General features: G+C 48.8%; 1 protein-coding gene, 1 long non-coding RNA gene and 1 pseudogene across 3 annotated transcripts in view; 1 reads left to right on the top strand and 2 right to left on the bottom strand.

The window, feature by feature from the left end:
* Positions 1-23109, bottom strand: part of LOC144121869 (uncharacterized) — a 114453-nt gene that overhangs the window by 79175 nt on the left and 12169 nt on the right. The gene's annotated exons all lie outside the window — the stretch shown is intronic.
* Positions 7059-11606, bottom strand: LOC144121868 (uncharacterized). The gene is made up of 2 exons (XM_077655288.1): positions 10597-11606; positions 7059-7650 (listed from the first exon to the last, which is right to left on the bottom strand). Exons 1-2 carry the CDS (start codon positions 10818-10820, stop codon positions 7197-7199), a joined length of 678 nt encoding a protein of 225 aa, XP_077511414.1. The 5' UTR covers positions 10821-11606; the 3' UTR covers positions 7059-7196.
* Positions 18128-22874, top strand: LOC144121867 (zinc finger protein 862-like; annotated as a pseudogene).

Below are 23109 nucleotides of genomic sequence, written 5' to 3'. Positions count from 1 at the left end.
GACAGGTTATAGTTAAAAATTGCCTGCTTGGAACCGTTTGGGGCATTAGCATATGGCTTGAGTAAATGCAGCGTCAGTGGAAATGCCTGGTCACAGAGTATGATCTGTGCTACTGGAGTTCCTTCAATCACTGACACGGGCGACTTGAAACACGTTTCTTTAACCGTGACCCACACGCGGGAACCCACACATAGCTTCAAATTCTCTTATGTGAGCACGCATGTCGACGGCAGTGGGCATTTTCACCCACTCGTGTTCCAGCGTAGCCACGACAGTCTCACAGAATTCTCTGTAGAGCTCGTTGACTGTTGACCGCCCAATGCCAAAGACATCAGCGACGACTCTGTCCTCTGCGCACGAGCAGAGCTTGTACAAAGCGACTGCGACGCGTTTCTCTACGGGGATGGGCTCACGCATGTTTGTGATTTGTCGCTCCATTGCTGGTCGACAAACATCGACAAGATAGCGAAAACTTGTCTCCGACACGTGAAAAGATTGCCGGAAGTGTCGGCTACCTAAACCAGGCAGCGTGTCTTCAAACCACCGTTCGTTACGGGGGTATGCCCACACTTGCCGCCGCACTGTGCGCCGAGACGAGGCCAGTGCTAAAAGCAAGGCGTTATTCGCCAAGAGACGCCGCCTTATTTCACGCACCTTTCGCCTTGATAGCGCAAGGTCCACGGACGACGACAAAACCACACTCATTGCAAGCGCAATTTAAAATTTTCTCTCGTCGCGTGGATCGTCACTCATTTTGATGGAGACCGCCGAACACAAGGCACACCAGAAAAACGTGACTGCAAAAACAACGATCGCAGGGGCAAAAGAACCAAAGGGAACAACCGAAGAACGAAGCTGAGCCTGAGCCAGACTGAGCGAGTAGGGCTCAGTGTGGCCAGCACTGTGATGTTATGCTCTGTACTTGGAAAATCATGTCATTATTGCAGCTAAAATTGCGTTGCTTTAACATAATACGGTTATAAAACTAATTTACTAAAAAAAATGTGACATTTCTGTATTTACATGTGCAGTGAGGTTTGCAATTTTAATAACGCTTTTCGCCGATGAGGGCGCTAAAAACTTCTTGCGAAGGTCGTTCCGCGACCGTGTAGCACGGACGAACTCCCTTGAAGTAGTGCTCCTTTGGGCGCGTAAAGGAGCATTAGTTCAAAGTGCCTTTAGAGTGCCCGTGTGACAGGGGTATTACACTGGCTTATGAAGCAAGCTGCAGAAGAGGGCTCTCGATTAATTTTGATCACTGCGGTCCTATTTAGCTGTCCTACAGAGCTCTAACGTCGGCTTATCCAGCATTTTCCTTTGCCAGTGAGTATTTTCAGAGGATCGCACTTTCTGTTTCAAGAGACTGTCTTACTGCCAGTTTCTTGAGAGGTGCTGTGAGCAGTCAAAAAGATGCTACCACAGCACCTAATTATTGCCTCACATTTTGCCCCATTGCTGATTGAGTTGACATCGTTTGCCAAAAAATGATTGAGGGAAACGCCTCCCCACTTTTCGTCGGACATAGCAAAAATGGCGGATGAGGAAACCTAGCGCATGCATGGAACATTACTGAGAAAAAGGTCCCCCATGAGCAAGCTAGCTTGATTGGCTGGAATCGCTGCCCACGACCACAAGAAAGACAGCCCTCTTCACTGACTGCAGTGGTACGTACACAGAATCAGCTGCAGATAGAGCACCTTCATATACAGGTCTCGACTTCAAAAATTGCGAACGTCTTTCTGGATACACTGGGGTGCAAAACGTCTCGCAGATGCCTGAGGTTAGTTACAAGCAACCGTGGCTATGGCCTCGCCGTGAAATTGACCGTACTGTGTAACTGTGGCGAAATTGTGGCCGAGTGGAATTCATGGAGGGTTGCCGGCAAGAAAAATTGCGAACCTTTTGTGGTAAATATTCTGGCTAGTCGTGCAATGGTGTCCGACTGGCAACAGGTCGCACAAGTAGTCGTGAAGGTGTATGATGACTTGTGCTTGGACACAGGGGAAATATCACTATGTACAGTAGAATCTCGATAAACGGAAATCGGTTAAACGGAACTACCGCTTAAACGGAACAAACGCCTCGCGATTGGTTGGTTTTGTATTAAGCCAATGTAAAAAAAATCTCGTTAATTGGAACTCAAATTTTGCGACCACCGCGTTAACGGAACCGAAAAACTCGAAACCGCAACTAGTTGGACAAGCGCAGTGCCATCGCGGTACGCATCAATGCTCCCCTCCTTCTCCTCCCCGCGTCACCACTCCGGTTTCCGTCTCCGGCGGTTTCCGGTTTGCTCGTACACTGCCCTCCGCATCGCTCGCTCGCGTTCACGGCGGTTGTGTTCAGTTAGGCCTAAGCCCTAGAGCCCTAGAGCTTTTGTTCGGTCCGATGGCAGCGCAAAAACGACCGCACAATGCACTTGCGTTGGAAAGGAAGATGGAGATCATCAACGACTTCGAGAGTGGTGGCTTCACGAAAACGGCGCTAGCGACGAAGTACGCCGTCCCCAAAAGCAGCCTAAAGCCCCAACTCGATGGACACTTGCGAGGCGCACACGCGAAGCGCCTACGCGCCTAGCGGCGCGCCGCGACGGACGTCGAAAGTGGTGCGAATCTCCATGGCCAGTTGCTGGCGCGCGCTGGTGCTCGCGCATCGCTTGCGCAGCCGTATGGTTGCTAGACTGCATAGGCTAAAACCGGCCGAAGTAAATTCATTTATAAACTGAATTGTAGTTTGCACAATATGTTTTTATGCAAACACGCACGCATCTCCTCAGGCTGTGACTCACGTTTTTTATGACGTAGTCTACGCCGTCTCCGATGAGGCGTTCCTTGTCCTGTGTGCGCGTCCGGTCAGCAACCTCCCTAACCATGGCCAACAACCGAGGCCGTGTAGTGGTCGGTTCATATGAGTACTTGGGCCCTTTCTGCAGAATATCCTTGATGTCCTCTGAGCGCCCGTCCTGTGTTTCGCGATTCTTCTTCTCGTCCTCGTTCCGTTGCGCTGTGTCAGTCCGTGTCAAAAGTTGTTAACATGGTAAACAGGGGAACCAACCAAGCCATTCTCGCATGTCTCTTATAGCAGTGTCTCTTAAAATGAGATTTTACTGCACCATGCTCTATAGCATGCAGTCATGCCTTGTCATTGTCACACTGAACATTTCCGACTAGGTGAGCTGCCACCTGTGCTAATTGTCTGTGCTACGCTTTTCATCTCAGGGCTCATACTCTGTTGTTCTCATGGCTGTCGTCGACAGTGAATGCAAATATATCCTTGTGGATGTCGGTGCTGAAGGCCTGCTTAGTGATGGTGGCACACTAAAAAAAAGTGACTTCGGGTGTGACCTCAGCGAGGGACGCCTGGACATTCCAAGAATTGGAAGACTGCCTGGGACCCAAGAGACTGCGCCCTTCGCTTTCGTGGGTGACGAAGCGTTCCAGCTTCGAGTTGATTTTATGCGCCCTTATCCATCTAGGCAGCTAGACAACCAGAAGAGGATCTTCAACTACCGGTTAAGCAGAGCACGGTATGATGTGGCATTGTTTAATCACGGTTGGCAAGTTGTTGGTGCAAGAAAGTGGTACAGTCAAATCTCGTTACAGCGAACCTCAGATTAACGATTTTTTCAGAATTACGAACATTTCGAAAATCCCCTTCCGAAGGCCTATGCTATCAATGTAAAAATTTTTCAGTACTACGAATTTCAAAATACCGAATAATTCAGAATAACGACTGCAATTTTCTCGCTGTCACTCAAGTTAAATACCTCATTACTACGAATTTACATCCACCGCAGAAAGAAAAGCGGCAATTTCGGAACCGATCGCGGGATGCGAGCAATACAAAGCGTGGCCTCAGGGATCCGCTCCGGCAGCGCTGCCGGAGGCAATCGCGGAGGCCGCGTCCGGGGAAACTAGCCAAATCCAAATCCAAACGTGCAAGTGGAATGCGTGACTAGGCCTGCTCTTTCTTACGCACTGAGCCTGCGGAGCGCCCGCGCCGTTCTTTGTTTCGTTGAGGACGTGTTGATATTCGGCTGCCGCGCTATCACTCTGCCGTTCGGACGACGATGAATTCTGCGGAGGCCACCAGAAAGAAGCGGAAGCAGTTTTCGCTGCAGGATAAAGTGGCAATTCTTCGGGACATTGATGCCGGGAAAAGGCAGATCGACATCAGCAAGGAGCTTGGTGTGGCGCCGTCGACCATTGCGACGATCTTGAAGGATCGTGCGAAAATAGTTGAGCTTCACCAAAGGTCTCAGCTTGCTCCAAGCAGGAAACGGCTGCGGCTCGGGAATTTTCGAAACGTGGATGAAGCAGTGTTGACTTGGTTCAAGGATGCCCGATTGCAAGGCGTGCCAGTGTCGGGGCCAATGCTTCACGAAAAAGCGCGAGAATTCGCCGCAGCGCTTGAAGTCGATGGTTTCGAAGCAAGTGCGGGGTGGCTCTACCGTTTTCGTCAAAGAAACGGGATCACCTGGCAGACGGCCTCCGGAGAAGAAAAAGCAGCGGACGCAGAGGGTGCCGCTGCGTGGACGAACGGCCACTTTCAAGAAGTCGTGCGGTCTTACTCCGAGGATGACATTTTTAACGCCGATGAGACCGCGTGCTTCTATCAGCTCCTCCCGGAGAAAACGATGCATTTTAAGGGAATGAAATGCAAAGGCGGGAAGAAATCGAAGGTTCGGATTTCCGTGCTGTTCGCCTGTAACGCAACTGGCATGAAGAAGCTCATGCCTCTCGTCATTGGGAAATCTTTAAAGCCCCGTTGCTTGAAAAATGTAATGTCGCTGCCGTGTGACTACCGAGCCAACAGCCGTGCTTGGATGACGCGCGATATCTTTTCTGAGTGGCTCCTCAAGGTCGACAGCGACATGGAGAAGGAAGGCAGGAAAATCCTGATGATAGTCGACAACTGCTCAGCGCATCTTGTCAACATTCGCTTGACGAATGTGCGCCTCGAGCTCCTGCCCCCGAATTGTACTTCACTTCTCCAGCCTCTGGATCAGGGGATAATCAGGAGTGTGAAGGCCGAATTTCGAAGGCGCCTAGTTCAGCGGCTGTTGATTAACCTTCGACTGAACCAGCCAACGGCAATAAACGTCAAGCAGGCCGCGGAGATGCTCACCGGGTCGTGGTGGAAGGTCAGTCCCATCACGATTCGAAACTGCTGGAGGAAGGCAGGTTTACTGAAAACGCCAGCCAATCCGCAAGATCGCGAAGGCGAAGACGACGACGACAACGCAAGCGAGTTGTGGGTGGAGGCGCAAGAAAAGCTCTCCATAGACCCCTCGGTGACATTTGACGATTACGTCGAGTGCGACGCGGCTGCGTGGACGGCGGCGGAGCTCACAACCGAGGACATCGTGAGCAGCGCTTGCGAGCCGGAGGATGGCAGTGACGACGACGACGACGTGGAGGCGGAGATCGCTGATCGTCCGGACGACTGCGTCTCGGGTTCCGATGTGTTGAGTGCAATTGCGAAGGTGCGCGCCTTCCTTGGGGCTTCTGCCAGTGTGCCCGAGGTGGTACAGAAGAAAGTCGACGACATCGAGTCGTTTGTTTTGCAACGTTTGGCCTCCACTAAGCAGAAAAAGATCACCGATTTTTTTAAATAAATGCTGTGTGTTCAACCCTGTGTATTTATTGGCCGGAAACGGTTATTTCCCAGCGTACCCGCTGCTGTACAGCTGAGGTAGGTGATCTCAAATTATTGGCGCTACTCTACGCGACTTTCACATTAACGATATTTCAAAATAACGAATCATTTTCGGTGGTCCCTTGAAATTCGTTGTATCGAGATTTGACTGTAGAACACAGGCTTAATTCAAAAAGACAATATGAAAATAACTGAAAAAAATGTTGGAATTGTACAGACATTGAATTAATGCAAGCTTTCTCAATACACTTCGTATTCACAACGCGGAAGTGTCAGCTTGAATAAATGGAAAGCACAAAGCAAGCAGCTCTGGACAGATTGAATTCCATTGTATCTGTATCCCCACGCATGTGTTCGTTAATAAATGCACTGGATATGTCACAACCTTTGTTTGTTGATTGTTATTGTTTTTTTTCTTCACCCAGACGCTGTGCTGAGAACGCCTTTGGAATCACAGCGGCCAGGTGGCGCATCCTATTGCGCACTATCCCTCTGCACCCGAGTAATGTGGACTACATTGTCAAGGCTGCCTGCATCCTCCACAACTTCCTGACTATTCGAAATCCACAGTCGCAGACCTTGACAGACAGGGAAGACATGTCTGGGAATGTTGTGGATGGGTACTGGCGGCGAGACAAGCGACGGATGTTGGGGGAGAGCTGTGTGGAGCGTCAGTACTTTGCACTGGCTCCGACACGTGCACGCAACCACCACACTGATGCTGCTGCGGCCAGGGAGCAGTTTGCTGCATACTTCTGCAGCAAGGCTGGTGAAGTTCCCTGGCAGTGGCAGCAGCCAGGAATATCAAAGGAGGCAGTTCAGCAGGGTGCAAGACCAGCAGTGCCATCCTAGACAGTGAAGGTAAGGTACTCTAGTGGTTAAGAGAAATGCATAGGAATTTCTTACTACGTTAGCTTTGCCCATGCATGAAGCTGTTTGCGGCCCTATGTATTCAGGAACGAACACATGACAGCACTGCTCTGACTGGAAAGAAGTACAGTCAAGCCTACTTATAATGGCCACTGGTTTAATGAACGCTCACGGCAAACAAGGGTGGGGCTACTGTCAAAATATGCATTGGGGCAATGGCGCTGTCTCAGAAAAAACGCACAACCATGTTAAGTGCTAGACTCAGTGTTGAGAGTGAAATTTCTGCACACCGGCGATTTTTTGAGGCTTGCACAACAGATTGACGCCTCTTTACGCATAATGTGCTTGGGCAATCAAAAGCACGGCCTCTGTGGTGCTTGTTACAAATTCTTTCCTTGGGGTAAAGGAATTATCTATACTCTTGAATCCCATAGCCTATAGCCTGTGTCAGGCACATAACCAAGCAGATGTTACTGAACAAAATCTCTCGCGCATCGCAATTTCACATTGCGGCATAAATGTGACTATTTTGGCGTCACATTTTAAGCATATTCTAGAGCTGAAAGAAAGACGCCAAACATTGCAACTTTATTCAAAAGTAAATTCATTAAAAACTTGTAGCAGCTTGACGCGCAGGTCAATCTGCTGATTCTTATTCACGCGCTTCATCATTTTCGCCATTGAGAGACAAAAGAGGTCGTGCTCGTCATGTCCCTCGCAGGTCTGCAGTGCATCTGTGAGTTTTCCGACGTGTTCAGCCAGACTATCATCACATTCTCTCCTCCTCTTTCGTTTGTTCTGTCAGGCGCTGATGACTGCAGCACTGACGCCTCTTGTTCCATCGAACCAACAGGTGCCTGGAGGGATGGCACCGACTGGCTCGACGCAGACGACTCGTGGCGGGACGGCAGCGACTCGTGGCGTGATGGCAGTGGCTCGTCACTCACCACCTCATGCACGAGTGAAGCCTGCGATGCGCAGTCCAGGCTCCACTCCTCCAACTCAATGACTGTCTGCAATGGCTCTGGGGCACTGTTGTGCTCGTACGCCGGCGTACTGCTTGCCCCTGGCACGCCATTTGGAACTGGCTCCCTTGGTTGTTGCCTGTAGTTTCCCGAGGTCCTGTATATGAGAGTGTACATGTATATGCACCATGAAGTTGCGTGTTTCAAGTCACTGTTTGCAAGAATGTTTCGATATATGCTTACCGAACCTTATTACTTCCATTCATCATTTTGAGGTCATGCAATGATCTTTGCAAAACGGACTGACCCTGTCCTGACTCATGATAGCTGTACATACTGTGGCATCCTCATATGCTCTTCCTCTTGTGTTTTGCATACCATTTTTTGAGCATACTCTCTTGTATATCCTAGCTTTTTTGCATTTTCATCTTGTAAAGTCCTGTATACATCATTGTGAAATTTTTATACTGCTCTAAGCCGTTCGCCTACTTATGTGCCCAAATATTTTGCATCGTGCACTGCACCGCTTCATCTTTTGGCTGCTTTTGATATGCATTACTACTACTCACCTCTTCATGAAAACTACCATAATAGTAGTATAAAGGTGACAGTATTTGTGCTACCCTCTAAGGTTTTGGTGTGCAGTTAATGCAACAAAAGTGCTGCCATTTTTCAACTGCTTGGTTGCAGGAAGACGTTCCTGCCAACTGGAAGTTATATGAAACAAAGTCTGATACATGCGAGTTACATATGCATAGTGGTGACCTAAAGAACTATATGTGTGGAGTTGGTGCACATTGTATAGAAAATAAAATATGCAGGTTCATTGATGGCACTTAGTTGTAGTCTCACACACTAAGCATATTATGCAGCTCCTTGGCTTGTCTATACAGTATCTGTATAGCTGCAGGAAATCTGCACTTTAACATGGCATTCCTGTCTGATTGATTAAATAGTGTTGAGTGAAAAATGGTGAACCGCTGGTAACATTGCCTGTAATCATTAGCTTAGAAGTGTGAGGGTTCAGGCTAGTTGGTAATTCATGTGCCGTTCCATACCACAAAACAAGGAAGGAAAGAGCACTTGTTTCTTGTCTCTTGTTTCGTGCCACGGAATCTCACGTAGAACTTAGTTGTGACAGTGCACATGATAAAAAAACGCATTTTGTCTGCAATGCACAAAGCACGTTGCAAACAGCGGTGTTCCTTTTGTACACATAAAGCGTCCAATTTTCCTAGACTGATATGCATAAACATGGAATCTTCATGAGGCCTTTTGGGTGCACACAGTATGTTGAGCATTTGCGTTGGAGTCTCATATTAGATGTGTTAAATGATTCCTGTCAATGTAAAGCGGTGTTATTTACTTTCAGTGCTCAATATATTTTGTATGTTACAGTGCTATTTGCTGTGTTTCTTGGTCTTCACTCGTATACTACCTCTTCATTTGAACAGTATATTTCACTGTGAGGGCTTCCTATTTGAAGTGTACAGGCAAGTAAGGCTAAAGGTCTCTTATTTCTGGTCATGCTGAATTGAGATTTTTTGAACGTGATCTATACTTACTGCTTAAACATCCAAGAGTCAAGCTGGGATCATTGCATCATAAAGTGTTGTTGCAGATTCCCAATTGTCACATTTTCTTCATTAATAATGGAGCTGATATGCCCTCAGACATATTTTCAGCACTTCTGTGTGACTGAACGTATCCACATGGCCTGCCACGTGCATTTCATGGCGAGGGAACTTTTTCAATACAATTGGTTGGCATGTAAGTTCCCAGAACCACATAACAGCTAAAAATAAAAAATGAAATCTGTGCATTTCCACCACCTGGCATTCCTGATCATGAACTGGAATCTTGGCAAGAGAGTATCCTTTTAAATAGAATGGCATGAGCCGCAGCTATGTCTTTACAAGCATCTACAAGTGTGAGATAGGAACGTGGTGAAAATGTCCTAATGGGATTCTTTATGGTCCCAGTTCAAATGATTTATTGGTCCATTCCCTTACTGCTGGAACCAGTAACTGCTGACAGTGCGAACATTTACTTGGTTAAACTATCCGTGTAATATGTCCTTAGATTTAATCCTTTCTGACAAGTTACAAAATGTTTAAAGAGTTGCTTAATGACAATAAGAACACTTCAAAAGTTCAGGACAACAGAAGCAGCCTACACTAAAATGTGTTGCCCTGCAGGACCATGCAGATCTCCTTGTAGTGAGAACACGCGGTTTTAATCGTAACAGTTGAGCGCCAACAACAAAGCATGGCAATACACAACTTATATGACAAACATCTCATGCTTATATGCTCCCTTTTTAAGGGCATCCCACAAGTGTAAGTGGGGAACAGTTAATAAACATAGTTTTCTCATTAAACTGCAGCACTATTTTTGCAATGTGTAGCATAAAAACTCGAAGAGATCTAGATTAAAAATTTTGTGCATTGAGGAATACCATTACAACATATACAACAAAAAAAAGTTGTCAGTGCGACAACAAAAAGTTCAGTAGGAGCCAGTAGATCCCACTTCAGAACCAGAAGCTCCCAGCAGGGACCATTTCAACCAGCAGCAAACCAGAGCCTTCCTTTTGGGACCAGTAGATTAAAGCCAAAAACCAGTTAGTGCCCTACAGGGGCTATTTCAACCAGCAGCAAACCAGAAGGCTTCCTTCTGGGACCAGGTGAAACCATTGGAAAACAATAACAGATTGTCACCTGGGGATTAAATTAATACCTCATAAGTTATAAAAAAAGCAGTGAAAGGAAGAAATCATCCAATATCAGTAGCAAAAGTTCCATCTGTTATGTAGTGAACTGCCAACACACTCGTGGCTGAAATAAATGCATAAAGGTCATAAATGCGTGACCTGAAGCAACTGGCAACAGCACGCTCAGCAGCAGCTTTGCCACATAGAATATGCCGCATTTTCTTGCAAAAAGTCCTGCATTAAGAACACATTCGCTTCGGATGTAATCGCATCTCGTCAAATAGCGCTGGCTTCACGCATGCAGCGTTCCTCCCACGGCAAACGACAGCACTGCTTGTGTTCCTCAAAGCGAACAGCTCGTTATGGGAATAAAAATATTGATGAACTTACGGCCTCGTGACCATCGTGTCCTTGAGGAACAACAGCTGCTCATAATGTGCCCACACGAAGTCCGTGGGCTCGAAGTCGTCCGCGCCAGCGCCGCTCTTCCGCCCCAACTGACGTGCCGTGTACAGGCGGCGGAATTTGTCGCGCAGCGTTTTCCAGCGCTTCTGTACGAGGTCCACGCTTTCTGCACAATTGTAGCGCGAAAAGTTAAAGCACATTTCAACCATGAAGTGCTCATCATGAGCAAAGTGTACACCTACCTGGTTCTCCCGGTAGAACCTCCTCCGCCACTTCTCTCCAAAGTGCGGCTTTCACATACTTGTTTTTATGAAGCCTGTCGCTTGCCAGCCAAAGCGAGCGCCGCCTCTCTACAGAAGCAATCAGTAGCTCGTTGTCTATGACCCGAGACATCGCCGCAGCCATAGGTAAACAAAGCAATACCCAAGAAACGGCGCGAAAGAGTCCGTACCGTATGTTGGGAGAGCTGCGCTCTCATTGGTGCACGTCGGTCAGAAACCGGCACGTGCCTTCCGGCACGGGCGCGCGCTGGGGCGCAAATATCTGACATTGTCGGATATCTGCGCCCTGCTCGCGCACCGCTCGCGCCTCGCGCATGCGCAGACCGGTTTTCCAGACGCTTGTGCGTGTGTGCGCTTCGCGTGTGCGCCTGGGAAGTGTCCATCGAGTTGGGGCTTAACAAGAATTCTTCAGGACAAGGACAAGCTGCGGGAGGCGTTCGAGACGTCACGCTTTGGTCCTCAAAGAAAATGACTGCGAGCGGCTGACCACGAAGACTTGGAGAAATGCCTGGTGCTTTGGCTGCGCAGAGCCCGCAGTGAAAACATCCCAATCAGCGGGCCACTAATTCGTCCAAAAGCGGAAGAATTTGTTCTTCGCCTCGGCATCGAGGGTTTCTCGTGCAGCGAGGGGTGGCTGACCCGGTTTAAAGAGCGCAATGGACTGGTGTTTCGTGCTGTTTCAGGGGAAGCTGCCGCTGCTAACGCGACGGCATGCGGAGACTGGCGAGAAAGACGGCTGCCCGAGATTCTGGAGGAATACGATCCAGAGAACATCTACAATGTAGATGAGACTGCACTCTTTTACAAGTTGCTCCCCTCAAAATCGCTATCATTTAGAGGAGAGAAATGCACCGGAGGGAAACTGAGCAAGGACAGGCTGACCGTCCTTATCGGTGCCAACGACGGGCAGCGATAAGTTGAAGCCGCTAGTGATCGGCAAATCGAAGCATCCTCGTTGCTTCAAAAACGTCGCAACCTTGCCCGTTTCATACCAGGCCAATGGCAAGGCGTGGATGACGCAAGCCATTTTTAGTGAGTGGATTTATCGCGAGGATGCGCGCTTCTCTCGCAACAAGCGGAAAGTTTTGTTCCTGGTGGATAACTGCCCTGGACACGGAACTGTGCCAGGTTTGAAGTCCATACAGCTGGAATTCCTGCCAGCGAACACCACAGCACTGCTGCAGCCTATGGATCAGGGTGTGATTCAAGCGCTCAAGTCGCGCTTCCGCAAAAATCTTCTTAGGAGCATGCTCTTATGCATGGACCAGGGGAAGGAGTACAAGGTAGATGTACTGCGTGCCGTTTACCTCCTGGATGATGCTTGGCGGCAGGTTAGTGCAACCACCATTGCCAGCTGCTTCAGGCATGCGGGATTTGCCGCAACCACAGAAAAACCCAGCACACAGAGTGAGCCTGATGATGTTCACGACGCAGCCGAGGAAGATTTGCTACTAGAGAATTGTGCTGCGATGGGCATTCAACTTGATGAATATGTCCAGATCGACAGCGATGTGGCAACATGCCCAGAAAATACCGTGCACAGCATTATAGCTGATGTCTGCCCCCCTGATGAAAGTGAAGACGAGGAGGAAGAGCTTGAAAACGAGACCGCTGACTCTGATCCTGTGGTGACACCTGCGCAGGCGGAATCGGCAGTCCAAATGCTGAAGAGTTTCTTCCAACGAGAAGAAGGTTCGGAAGTGTTTCTGCACAGCCTGTCAAGTATGGGTGATGCCATTAACAAAAAACAGCTGCGAGAGCTCAAACAAGCAAATATAAAATCCTTTTTCACTAGCCAATAAGTGGTAATTCCCACTCTTTTGACATTTTTTTAAATTTCAGTACTAGTACTACTGGAACAAAAATTCACTGCTTATTTTTCTCTAATAAAGTTTGTTCTCATAGTGTACCGTTCTCCTTATTACCTAGATTTCGCAAATTGAGATCCGCTGAGACTGCCAACTGCGCGCGCGCACGCCAGCCGCGTAGGGTTCACGCGGAAGCGGATTGCGCAATGCTGAACCTATTCTCTCTTTAAACGAAACCCCTGATAAACGGAACATATTTTCCCGGTCCCTTGAGGTTCCGTTTAACGAGAGCCCACTGTACTACGGTGGCACACCGATTACGCATGGGCATTTGCTACATATAGGCGTTGATGCCACAGTGGAACTCTTCACTGGGTGTGTACTGGACTATGTGGTGCTGCCTAACTTTTGTTTACGCTGTGAAAATGACCCCAAGCTGAACACTGATGGGTACGAACTTTGGACATTGCACCACAGGTGCCAAGAAAAGGCTACTTGCATGTCTGACCAAGTGGAGGTGGAGGCAGGCAAAAAAATCTGACAGGCCGCTACAGCAACACAACGTATGCTACACAACCATGTTACGTGATGGGGACAGTCACACATTAAATGGCATACTGTGGACATATTGTATGCCCACGCAGGAGAGAAAATATATACAAAGCATACCAGTAATCCAGAGCTTATCAAACCACGGTGGACAGCAGACAGTCGCAGCAGCCGAAGCCTCCAGACTCAGTTTATTTATTTATTTATTTACGAAATATTACGAACATACTGTATCGCCACCCAGGAGAGAATATCCAAAGCACACCAGCGATCCAGACCTTATCAAACCCTGGTGAACAGCAGATCGTTACAGCCGCTGAAACCTCTAGACTGTTTGTTTATTTAGAGCTTATCAAACCCTGGTGGACAGCAGATTGTTGCAGCCGCTGAAACCTCCAGACTGTTTGTTTATTTAGTATTTATTTATTTATGAAATACTGCAAACATATTGTATCGCAACGCAGAAGAGAAAAAATATACAAAGCATACCAGTGATCCACAGCTTATCAAACCCTGGACAGCAGATCGTTGCAGCCACTGAAATGTCCAGACTGGTAGCCAGCACTGTAGGGGCAGGAACGCTGGCAATGTTATGAGAGCGGACGTGCCGCACATCGGCTCCATCACTGATCACAATTATCTGCGGCCAATCAACTCAGATCTCCTAAATTTTGGTGTTAGCAAGTTCCTGAAAATCAGCGGCATTGATAACCACCATGTTTGTCAAAGTGGGACCACCTTTGCAGAATTTTTGGACTTTCATGATTTTGCTCGGTGCCACAGTGCTAAGCCTAACGGCGACTACAGCTCCGCCAGCCCTGACCAGGGATTCCCCGGCAATGGCGGCCTCCAACTCTGCCTGTTGGTATGATCCATCGACCCTGCAAGTCGTGAACATGGGCAACGTTCAACCCGAGGATTCGTGCTAGACTGCAGTGCACGCCGCCCAACAACAGGCGGTGGTGTGCACAACACATGCTCCGTGAGGGGAAGCTGCCGGTTCGACCTTGAGAGGCAAAGCTTCCAAGCCCAAATAGCGGCACCTACAGACGGCACGGGCACGCATTAGGTGCGAAAAAATTATTGTCGTACTCAAACCAGCTACGATTGACTTCAAGGCGACATTTGCCATTATACAAGCAGAAGCCATCGTCGACAGCCTACTCAAGGACCTCGGGTCTGAGGTGGCCATCACACGAAAGTCCAGCCCACCACGAATGCTCCCCAAAGTGTCTGCTCTGCAGTGCAGCACACCTTACGGCATCTTCCAGATGTCCTGGAAAGTACCATAACCTGATCAAGCCAGGAACCCCACCTGCCACCAAGCCAAAGGGCAAGCAACTCCGAGCTCCGCACACCCCCCCACAAAGACAAGAAACACAAAAGTTGAAGGGTGGCGTAACTGGTGAAGTCCGAGACCCAGGCGCAACCGCTGCTGCCAACCTTCTAAGCCAGAATTTCCCGATTTTGGCACCTGTCCAACCCGAAGCGAGTAGCAGGGCTAGCGCCACTCTCATGCCTTCTCCCTCCGCTACCCACACCGTAACTGACCTACAGCAACAAAATGCTGAGCTGAAGGGCCAAACCGAAATTTTAGCCCGCCAAATTCAGGAATTGGAAGCTAAGCTAGACATGTGATCAAAGTCTCGCCGGTGGGGCCCTCGTCTATGGATCAGTCTGAGCCAGGGGCTCATGAGGATGTGCGTTCGGACGCGTCTTGGCTACCAGCGCCTCCAACTCCTTTTGTGGCACCCTGTGGCACATGTACGCCCGGGCCCGGGCCGGGCCTGCGCTTGGTATCATGGGCCTGGGCTGGGCCGGGCTTCATAAAGCGGGACTGGGCTGTGCCCAGGCTGAAAAATCAGGCCCGTGCAGTGCTCTACTATAGAAGGAGGGGAAGACGTTGCGGGACGGTGAAGACCATGGACTGCGGCAATGGCGGGTGATGTGGCCAATGCGAGAGCACCAGAAGCAGATGGGGCGATCGTCTGCCGTGCGGCACTCATTGGGATTGCGGTAACGTGGAGTGGAATAATAGGTGCGACGAAAAACAGAGGGAGGTGGCTGGGGGTGTCTGGGCTTCTGCCAGAGGGAGGTTCAGGTTAGTGAGTTCCTGCCGCACGACAGCCTGAATCAGCGACACAACGGGTAGAAAGTTATCAAGTGCGGGTGGACGGGGCATCAGAGGCGCAAGGGCTTCCAGTTCGCGGCGAACAAAGGGAGACAGTGTCGGCGACGAGGACACCGTCGAAGGACGTACAAACGGTAATCGCTGTTCCTCACAGGAAGAGGTGGTGGCCGTATTAGGGAGCCGAGAGAACTGCTGTGGAATTCAGCGGCTTTTAACTTGCTCGAAGTGACGCCACTGTTTTATGATTGTGTCCACGGTAGTAGAGTCTTTGCAAACAAATTAATTTAAACATAATCCACAATACCTTTCAGAACGTGGCCCAACTTGTCGGACTCTGTCATGGCGGCGTCAACTTTGTGGCAAAGCGCCAAGACATCTTGAATATATGCAACATGGCTTTCTGTTGACAACTGGGCGCACGACGCGAGCTGCTTTCTCACAGAGAGCTTCCGGCCATAGGGTCTTTCAAACAAAATATGGAGATTTTCTGTAAAAGTGCCCCAGCTCGTCAGTTCGTCTTTGTGAGTTTCGTACCAGACATGGGCCATGCCGCTAAGATAGAAGATAGCATTCGCCAGCATCACGGTGGGATCCCACCAGTTATAGGTGCTCACTAGATCATATAGGCTGAGCCAGTCATCGACATCGGTGCAGTCGTTCCCAGAAAAGGTACCGGGATCATGGGGAGGTGCCATGACCACGAAGGGAGCGGCAGGAGTGGTTTGCAACACACCGGGTTAAGCCATGATGATAGTATGCCCGGCCTGACGACTGCTTCGGAGCTGCATGGCGTGGAAATCATTTACCCCGCACTTCCACCAAAGATGTTACATGGCCAAAAAGTCTAGGCAGGTTAATTGCTGCATTAAAACTGCTTAAAAGCTTTCTTTCTGTTTAGCTCATCGATCACTCATACTGATCTGTAATCTGTGCAGCTTCATCCAAGGAAATCAAGTGTAAAGTGCCCCACCCTGTAAAACCCACCTGGTGAAGTGTGTTCGAAATGCTTTTGTCGGAAAAGGCATACAAATTCCAGGTGGACACGCTCATGCTCGTGTAACAGAGGAAGCCTGGAAAATGGATAAAGAATCTGACATTGAAGGTGATGCCACACATCACGCAAGCACATGCACATCCAGACGCATTAAAAGAAATGCGAGTAAGCCTTGCATTTCAGCTCTTCAGTCAGGAGGTACTAAAGGGTATTTTCATTTACAAGGACCATTCTGCAAAGGAACAGCATCAGAAATATCGATCCGACAGATCGGTTTGCAATATTTTCCTGAAGAACAGTGCGAACTTGGACACTGGCAGAAGGAAGACACACAGACGGGCGCTGACTTGCAACTGAAATTTTATTGTTTGGAGCGTGGAAATAAACAGGTGGCCACAAAATAGCAAAAAGAAGAACAACACTCACGTCCATTCATGAAACTGAAGAAGCCATCGCTATGTCACTTGCGTGTGGCTAAAAAGCCCAATTCTTGAGATGAAATTGCCACAAAAAGGCTGCTAACGCATGTGTCTACTGACCTGGCGAGTTTTTTCAGCTTCGATGATTTCACGAGTTAGCTGAATATTGTGCTTGCTTATCACCTTGGTCTTCTTGAAGTCCGGGCAGCAATTTTTCCTCTCACAATCTCTACAATGAATGCCTAGATGCCCTTTAGCAGTGTTATACACATTATTTTCTTTCAGGCGTTCATTAAGGCATCTGCCCGTCTGGCCAATATTTGTAAACGCCTTAATCTGGAAGCATTAACAAAATCAGTAGAAAAAACCGAAAGACTCAGCTTACAGCTATTTTTTAGAGCGGAAACCCACAAGCTTGATGTTCCATTTCGTGTAATCATTTCTGAGATCGGTACATGGCAAAAGTGTGTTGCAGTATTTCTTAAGAAGATTTTAAACTCTCTATCCTCAGACGACCCGTATCAGGTGAAAAATTCGCAGGACGTAATCCAATTTCTGGAAAAGCACAGGAACAAAGGTCTCTTAGCTTGCTCTTTTGATGTAAAAGACCTTCACTACCCACTGCCGCATGACGAACTTCTTTCATGTGTCGAGGAATGTATTGACAAGCACGACATCGCTGCATTCCAAAATGAGGCAGGCCTCTCCATAGGAGGGTTTTTAGAGCTACTAAAATTGTATTTAGAATCTACTTTTACACCTGAAATGACATGATTTTCATACAAAATCAAGGCGTTTGCATTGGTTCTTGTATAGTGCCGGTGCTTTTTAGCAGAAATGGACAGAATGCTCAAAGAACAGTTAAGAGGGTCCAAGGTTCTACAATGTTTCTGATATGTTGACGACAGTGTTCTCCCCACGGTGGGCGGCAGTGGTTTTGCCGCCCACCTCTCAGTCCGACCGCCCACGTCTCCAACCACCTGCCCACCTCTCGGGCTTAAATTTTGCTACAGTCGGGACTCGGGGGCCACTTTCTGTTGATGTGGACGCTACGAGCGTGAGGCGCCGGCTTCCACAAGTCCATTTTAGTGGACATACGGTCCCTAGGGACTATAGTGGACACAAGCGCGCTGTTCGTACACGCTCACAAACTAGAGACGCAGGCTGTACAGCTGGCGGCACGGATTGTTGTTGTTGTGACTGGGAGAAGGATGAAAAGGAAATTGCACGGGCCTGCCTACTGGCTCGAGCCGAGCCACCACCGCTGCCGCGTGCAGATAGAGAAGAATTAAAAAATAAGAGGAAAGAGAAAAAAGAAAAGAAAAGACGCGCGTCGCAGCAACAACCGCGCCCGCCAAACAGATAAGCGGCCGAAGCCGCGATCGCTGGTACGTCCGGGTACGTGACCTTCGCGCGCGCCGATACCGATCGTGCTGCTCACGCTTACGGCGGCTTTCTTTTACTTGATTTCATTATTGTTTATGTTTCTGGACAGCTGCATTTTTCTTTTCGTGCAATATTAGCATTAGCACAGCGCCTATTTGTCTTCCGCATTTACACTTTCAAAACGTTCCGTTTTTCACCACAGTGCGGCGCCACTGACCACTCCACATTCGGACTTGGCTTTGTGCGTTCTAGCGCTAGCGAGGTGTCCTTAGCCCTTAGCGTTCACATGTGAACGAAACAAACAAAGTATTTGGAGTTGTGCCGTGCGCTGAAGATGGGTCCGAAGAGAAAAGTTGGACAGCCGTCTGTGCTGTCGTTTTCTTCTCCGAAAGTGACCGAAAACGTTATTGGCGGTACCGAAGAACAACATGCACAGCCAATGGCAACCGATGTGGACGTTGTTGAGCCCCCGACATCGCCCACGTCGAAGAGGCAGAAATCAAATACATATAATGATGGCAGTTCAACATCAAGCGTTGAAGCAACATGCAGTGTACCAAATACTGGCGAAGACAGCAAGCACGCATAGGTATTCAACGCATCTTGGATTATTGACCGTCCTTGGCTTTTCTACGACAACATCAAAGGTGGGATGTTTTGCAAGCTGTGCATAAAATATAATAAGAGGCCTTTCGAGAAGCCAGTGTGGAACACAGAGCCTTGCAAAAGGATCCGGCTCGAAAGTGTTCGTAAACACGAAGCGTGCCAGTCGCACCGCGACGCTATAGCCCTTGAAGCACACAGCAAAGTAGCAGTGTCGCCGCTTGAGAAATTGCAGTTGCCGGTCTCTCGCGACGCTATGAGGCACGCATTCGCATCTATGTATTACCTGTGCAAACACAGGATACCGCACACTACGAACTTCGAGCCGCTTCTCGGTCTGCTCTCGCTGCTTGGGCTTTATGTGAAAGCACAGATAACAACCGGAAATAACGCCACGTACTGCAGCCAGAGGTCTATTCAGGAGATGGTAACCTGCCTTTCGGATGTTATTGAGGACAAAATCCTACACGAACTTCGGCAGAGTGAGCATTATGCACTTATGTTCAACGAAACAACCGACTGCGCAACACTGGAGCAGCTTGTCATCCACTGCAGGTACAATCGCCCAATTTTTTAACCTGAACGCGCGAGCATCGACCGGCCAGTCGATAAGCGCCGTATAACGGAGCACAGCGGCGAAGTGTGCGAGAATACGCGCGTGCGCGCAATGCACAGTCCAATGCAGCTTCCCTCTGCCAGGCTGTTCCGGCAACCGGACCCCACCCCACCTGCTTTTTTGTCCGTTATCGCCTTTCCTTCTGTTTTCTGCACGCCACTGACAAAGGATTAGAAAAGGCAACGTGGTACCGCCTTCTTTTCTGTAGGAGAGGGAAGTGTGAATTGATAAGTGAAATAATCCGATCAGATGTCATTGCTATCGCGCTTCACAGTATATAAGGCCTTGCATCCGCTTTCTGGAGTGTTTGCTTCACGCAGCATCAACAATGCCTCCTCGGGTGCCAGAGGAAAAGAGAGTAGCTGCAGTACGCATGTCTTTGAGCGGCACATCCCAAAGACAGATCGCGATGGCTTTGGATTTAAATGTAGCGACAGTGAACAGGATAATTTGCGCGTTTAGAGACGAAGGGCGCATAGGTGATGCAGCAAGGAACTGCGTTCGGAAGACGACAGCAGAAGAGGATGCCGCCTTGGTTCTCGCCGCCGAGACTAATCCCTTCATGACGGCTGGCCAGGTTAGAGATGCGGTTGGCCTCGATGTCAGTGAAGAATTGGTGAGAAAACAACTTTTGGAAGAAGGCCTGAAGAATCGAAGTGCTGCCCAAAAGCCGCTTCTTTCCGACACAGCGAAAGCAAAAAGACTGGATTTTGCACAGGCCCATCTGCACTGGACAGCAGATGACTGGCACAATGTCGTCTTTACCGACGAGTCCACATTCTGCACGCAGTGGGACCAAAAACGCCAAGTATACAGACCAGACCTAACGAGGTTCGTTTCTTCCTATTACGAATATTTAGTTAGTTTGTGCCTGTTTCTATTTTCACAAATTTATTCCTGTGAGCCTTTTCTTGTTATTGTTAATTTAAGATACGTTTGTGGTGTAAATTGCCGCAATTTTAAATTGACTTATTGTTCTCCTCTCTTGTAGGTATGACCCCCGATACGTCCACCAAGTGAGAGCCAGTGGACGCAAAAGCATCAACGTTTGGGGGATTGTAACCAAAGAGGGCCTTGGACCACTATACAGAATACAGGGCCGATTTTGTACCGCCTCCTACATTAATATCGTCGAACAGGTGCTCCTGCCTCATGTGCTCGACGGTCCTTTCAATGACGGCTGCTTCATCCTACAGCAGGACTTGTCCCCCGTGCACACGTCTCGCGCTGCCAAAGGCCGCCTGGAAGAACTCGGAATCATGACGATTGACTGGCCGCCACAAGGAGCGGACATGAATGTAATTGAAAACGTGTGGGGCCTAATGAAAAAGAACTTATCAAAAATGGGTCTTCACAACGTGAGCTGCGATGAACTGTGGCGCAAAGTTGAAGCCGAATGGGAGCTGTTGAAAATCGACCACGACCTCGTACCAGCGCTGTACGACTCTCTTCCGCGACGCATCGCAACGGTTGTTCAGTCTGGTGGAGCCTTCTCCAAATACTGAAGGGCAACAAGCGAGTTGCGACACCCGGGACCCCACAATTTCTCAAGCAGCTGGAATTACCAAAATCTCTAATACCCCTTGGTAACCAGTGCGAGCAAAGGTATCCTTATTGAGGCGTTGTTTTTCTTCTGGTTTCGCTCTCGAGAAAAGCAATAAATTTATTTCTGGTCAGACATAGGCAAGGCACGCTATTCTTTGCAACATCGAAGTTTCTAATCAGCAGGACTTCCAGCGGCAGATATCTTTTTGCCGCAGGAAATTGCCGCGTGATGTCGCATTCCATCGAGCCCAAGCGGTGCCACTTGACCCTTTATTTATAGCGTGATGGCAGCGTTCAGAAAAGAAAAGACGAAGACGATAACGGTGCTCGAAAGGGGGTGGGGTCCGGTTCCCGGAACAGCCTGGCAGAGGGCAGCTGCACTGGACTGGGCATTGTGCGCACGCGCGTATTCTCGCACACTTCGCCGCTATGCTCCGTTGTACGGCGCTTATCGACTGGCCGGTCGACGCTCGCGCGTTCAGGTTAAAAAATTGGGCGATTGTACATGTTCAATGGGGAATTAAAAGTGAAATTCTTGGCCATGATTGATGTGCTGCCAGTGCTGGACATCCTCCAACCACATCTTAATGATGAAAGAGCATTAGCTCTCAATGCTACCAACATTGCATGTGCCGTGGAAGGTTTTATGGCCAAGAAGGGCCTGCTCTTCGACACCCTTCGCGGAATTGGAACTGACGGTGCACCTGTTATGACAAGAAAGAAGGGTGGAGCTGTGAAGTTGTTAACTGACAAGCAAAAGGCTCTAACAGCACCCCAGAGCTTTCAAGCTGTAGGGATACACTCAACCTAGCAGCATGCCAGGCATCCAAAGCAGTTCCATATGTCAACAAGTTTAAAGAACTGTTGCAGCAATTGTACAACTTTCATGCATTCAGCCCAGTTCGAACAGCTGGACTGAGTGCTGTACAAAAAATTCTGGAGCACCAAGGTGGAGGAAAGATCACTGAGCCATCTACCACCCGATGGCTAGGCGTTGGAGGGTCATGCACAGCCATCCGCAGTAATTTCTCGGCCATCATAGTCAGCCTGTCCAGGGAGGCAGAAGAACGCAATGACATCAAGGCAGCAGGACTGCTCAAGTTTGTGATGAATGTGAAGTTTTTCAGCACCCTACTGATGATGTGCGAGCTTCTCCCATCCATTGATAGGCTTTCAAAAGCACTTCAGAAGTCGACACTGCACATGGGCATTGTGCAAGATCTCATCGAATCTTGCATAAAGACCCTGGAAGCACAGGGCAACAGTCGAACAAAGGTGAATGACTTTTGTGTTAGCCATGACATACAGCCGACAGCCACAGAAGAATCGGAGGAATGGCTGCGGACCACCAAAACAACATTTATTAACAAGCTGGTAGAAAATATCAAGGACAGGTTCCAAGACCACCCTATACTGGCAAGTTATTCTACTGTGTTTGCCCGCAGCAACTACGAACAGATGGTGGGTGGCAATGGCATTGAAATTGCCAATGCTCTGGAGAAGCTGTGCCCCACTCTTGGCAAGTCCTATACCCAGGACATGCTTGCAGAGTGGAATGCATTTGCAAACTTCGTGCTTGTGTCTGAGCACGTGCAAAAGATGCCAGCAGAAGACATCTTGCTTTTTGTGGCACATGAACTGAAAGAGCTGTTCCCACTTATGGCGCACAGAGCTGGGTCGTACCTTGTGCTCCCACCACACACAGTAGACTGCGAGAGAGACTTCTCAGCTTTGAAGCTTATTAAGACTCAACTGCGAAATCGCCTGAAAGAGAAGTCGTTGGACTGTCTGATTCGTATCGCATGTGAAGGGCCTGAAGTCAACAGCTACCCATACGATATAGTAGTGGAAAAGTGGGCCAAGATGAAGAATCGGCGGCTGAAGGTGTAATATGCAAAATATGCAGAAATAAATGCCTCCTGCATAGTGCGACTGTGCTTGGACGTCTGCTGTGTTGTCATTATTCTTTATTACACCCCCCCCACCCCCCCGGTCCTCAAATGTCCACCTCTCAAAATTTTCTGGGGAGAACCCTGGTTGACGACTTTCTTGTCCCATTGAATACCAATGTCCATGATTTCAATACCGTCTTCTCACAAACCCAAGGTATTTTTGAACAGAGTTGTTTTCCACTTAAATTGACTAGCGAAGTGCCTCAAAATCTGG

Source organism: Amblyomma americanum, chromosome 2, assembly GCF_052857255.1.
Source record: "Amblyomma americanum isolate KBUSLIRL-KWMA chromosome 2, ASM5285725v1, whole genome shotgun sequence".
In the NCBI taxonomy this organism is placed as follows: Eukaryota; Metazoa; Arthropoda; class Arachnida; order Ixodida; family Ixodidae; genus Amblyomma; species Amblyomma americanum.
This window is presented reverse-complemented; position numbering and strand designations above follow the sequence as displayed.

Excerpts from the sequence above, each read along its gene's own strand:
- LOC144121868 (XM_077655288.1), bottom strand. The coding sequence starts at position 10,820 with ATGGTTGAAATGTGCTTTAACTTTTCGCGCTACAATTGTGCAGAAAGC. Across the intron at positions 7,651-10,596 it reads GACACGATGGTCACGAGGCC|GACCTCGGGAAACTACAGGC; the intron begins GTAAGTTCATCA and ends TCTCATATACAG.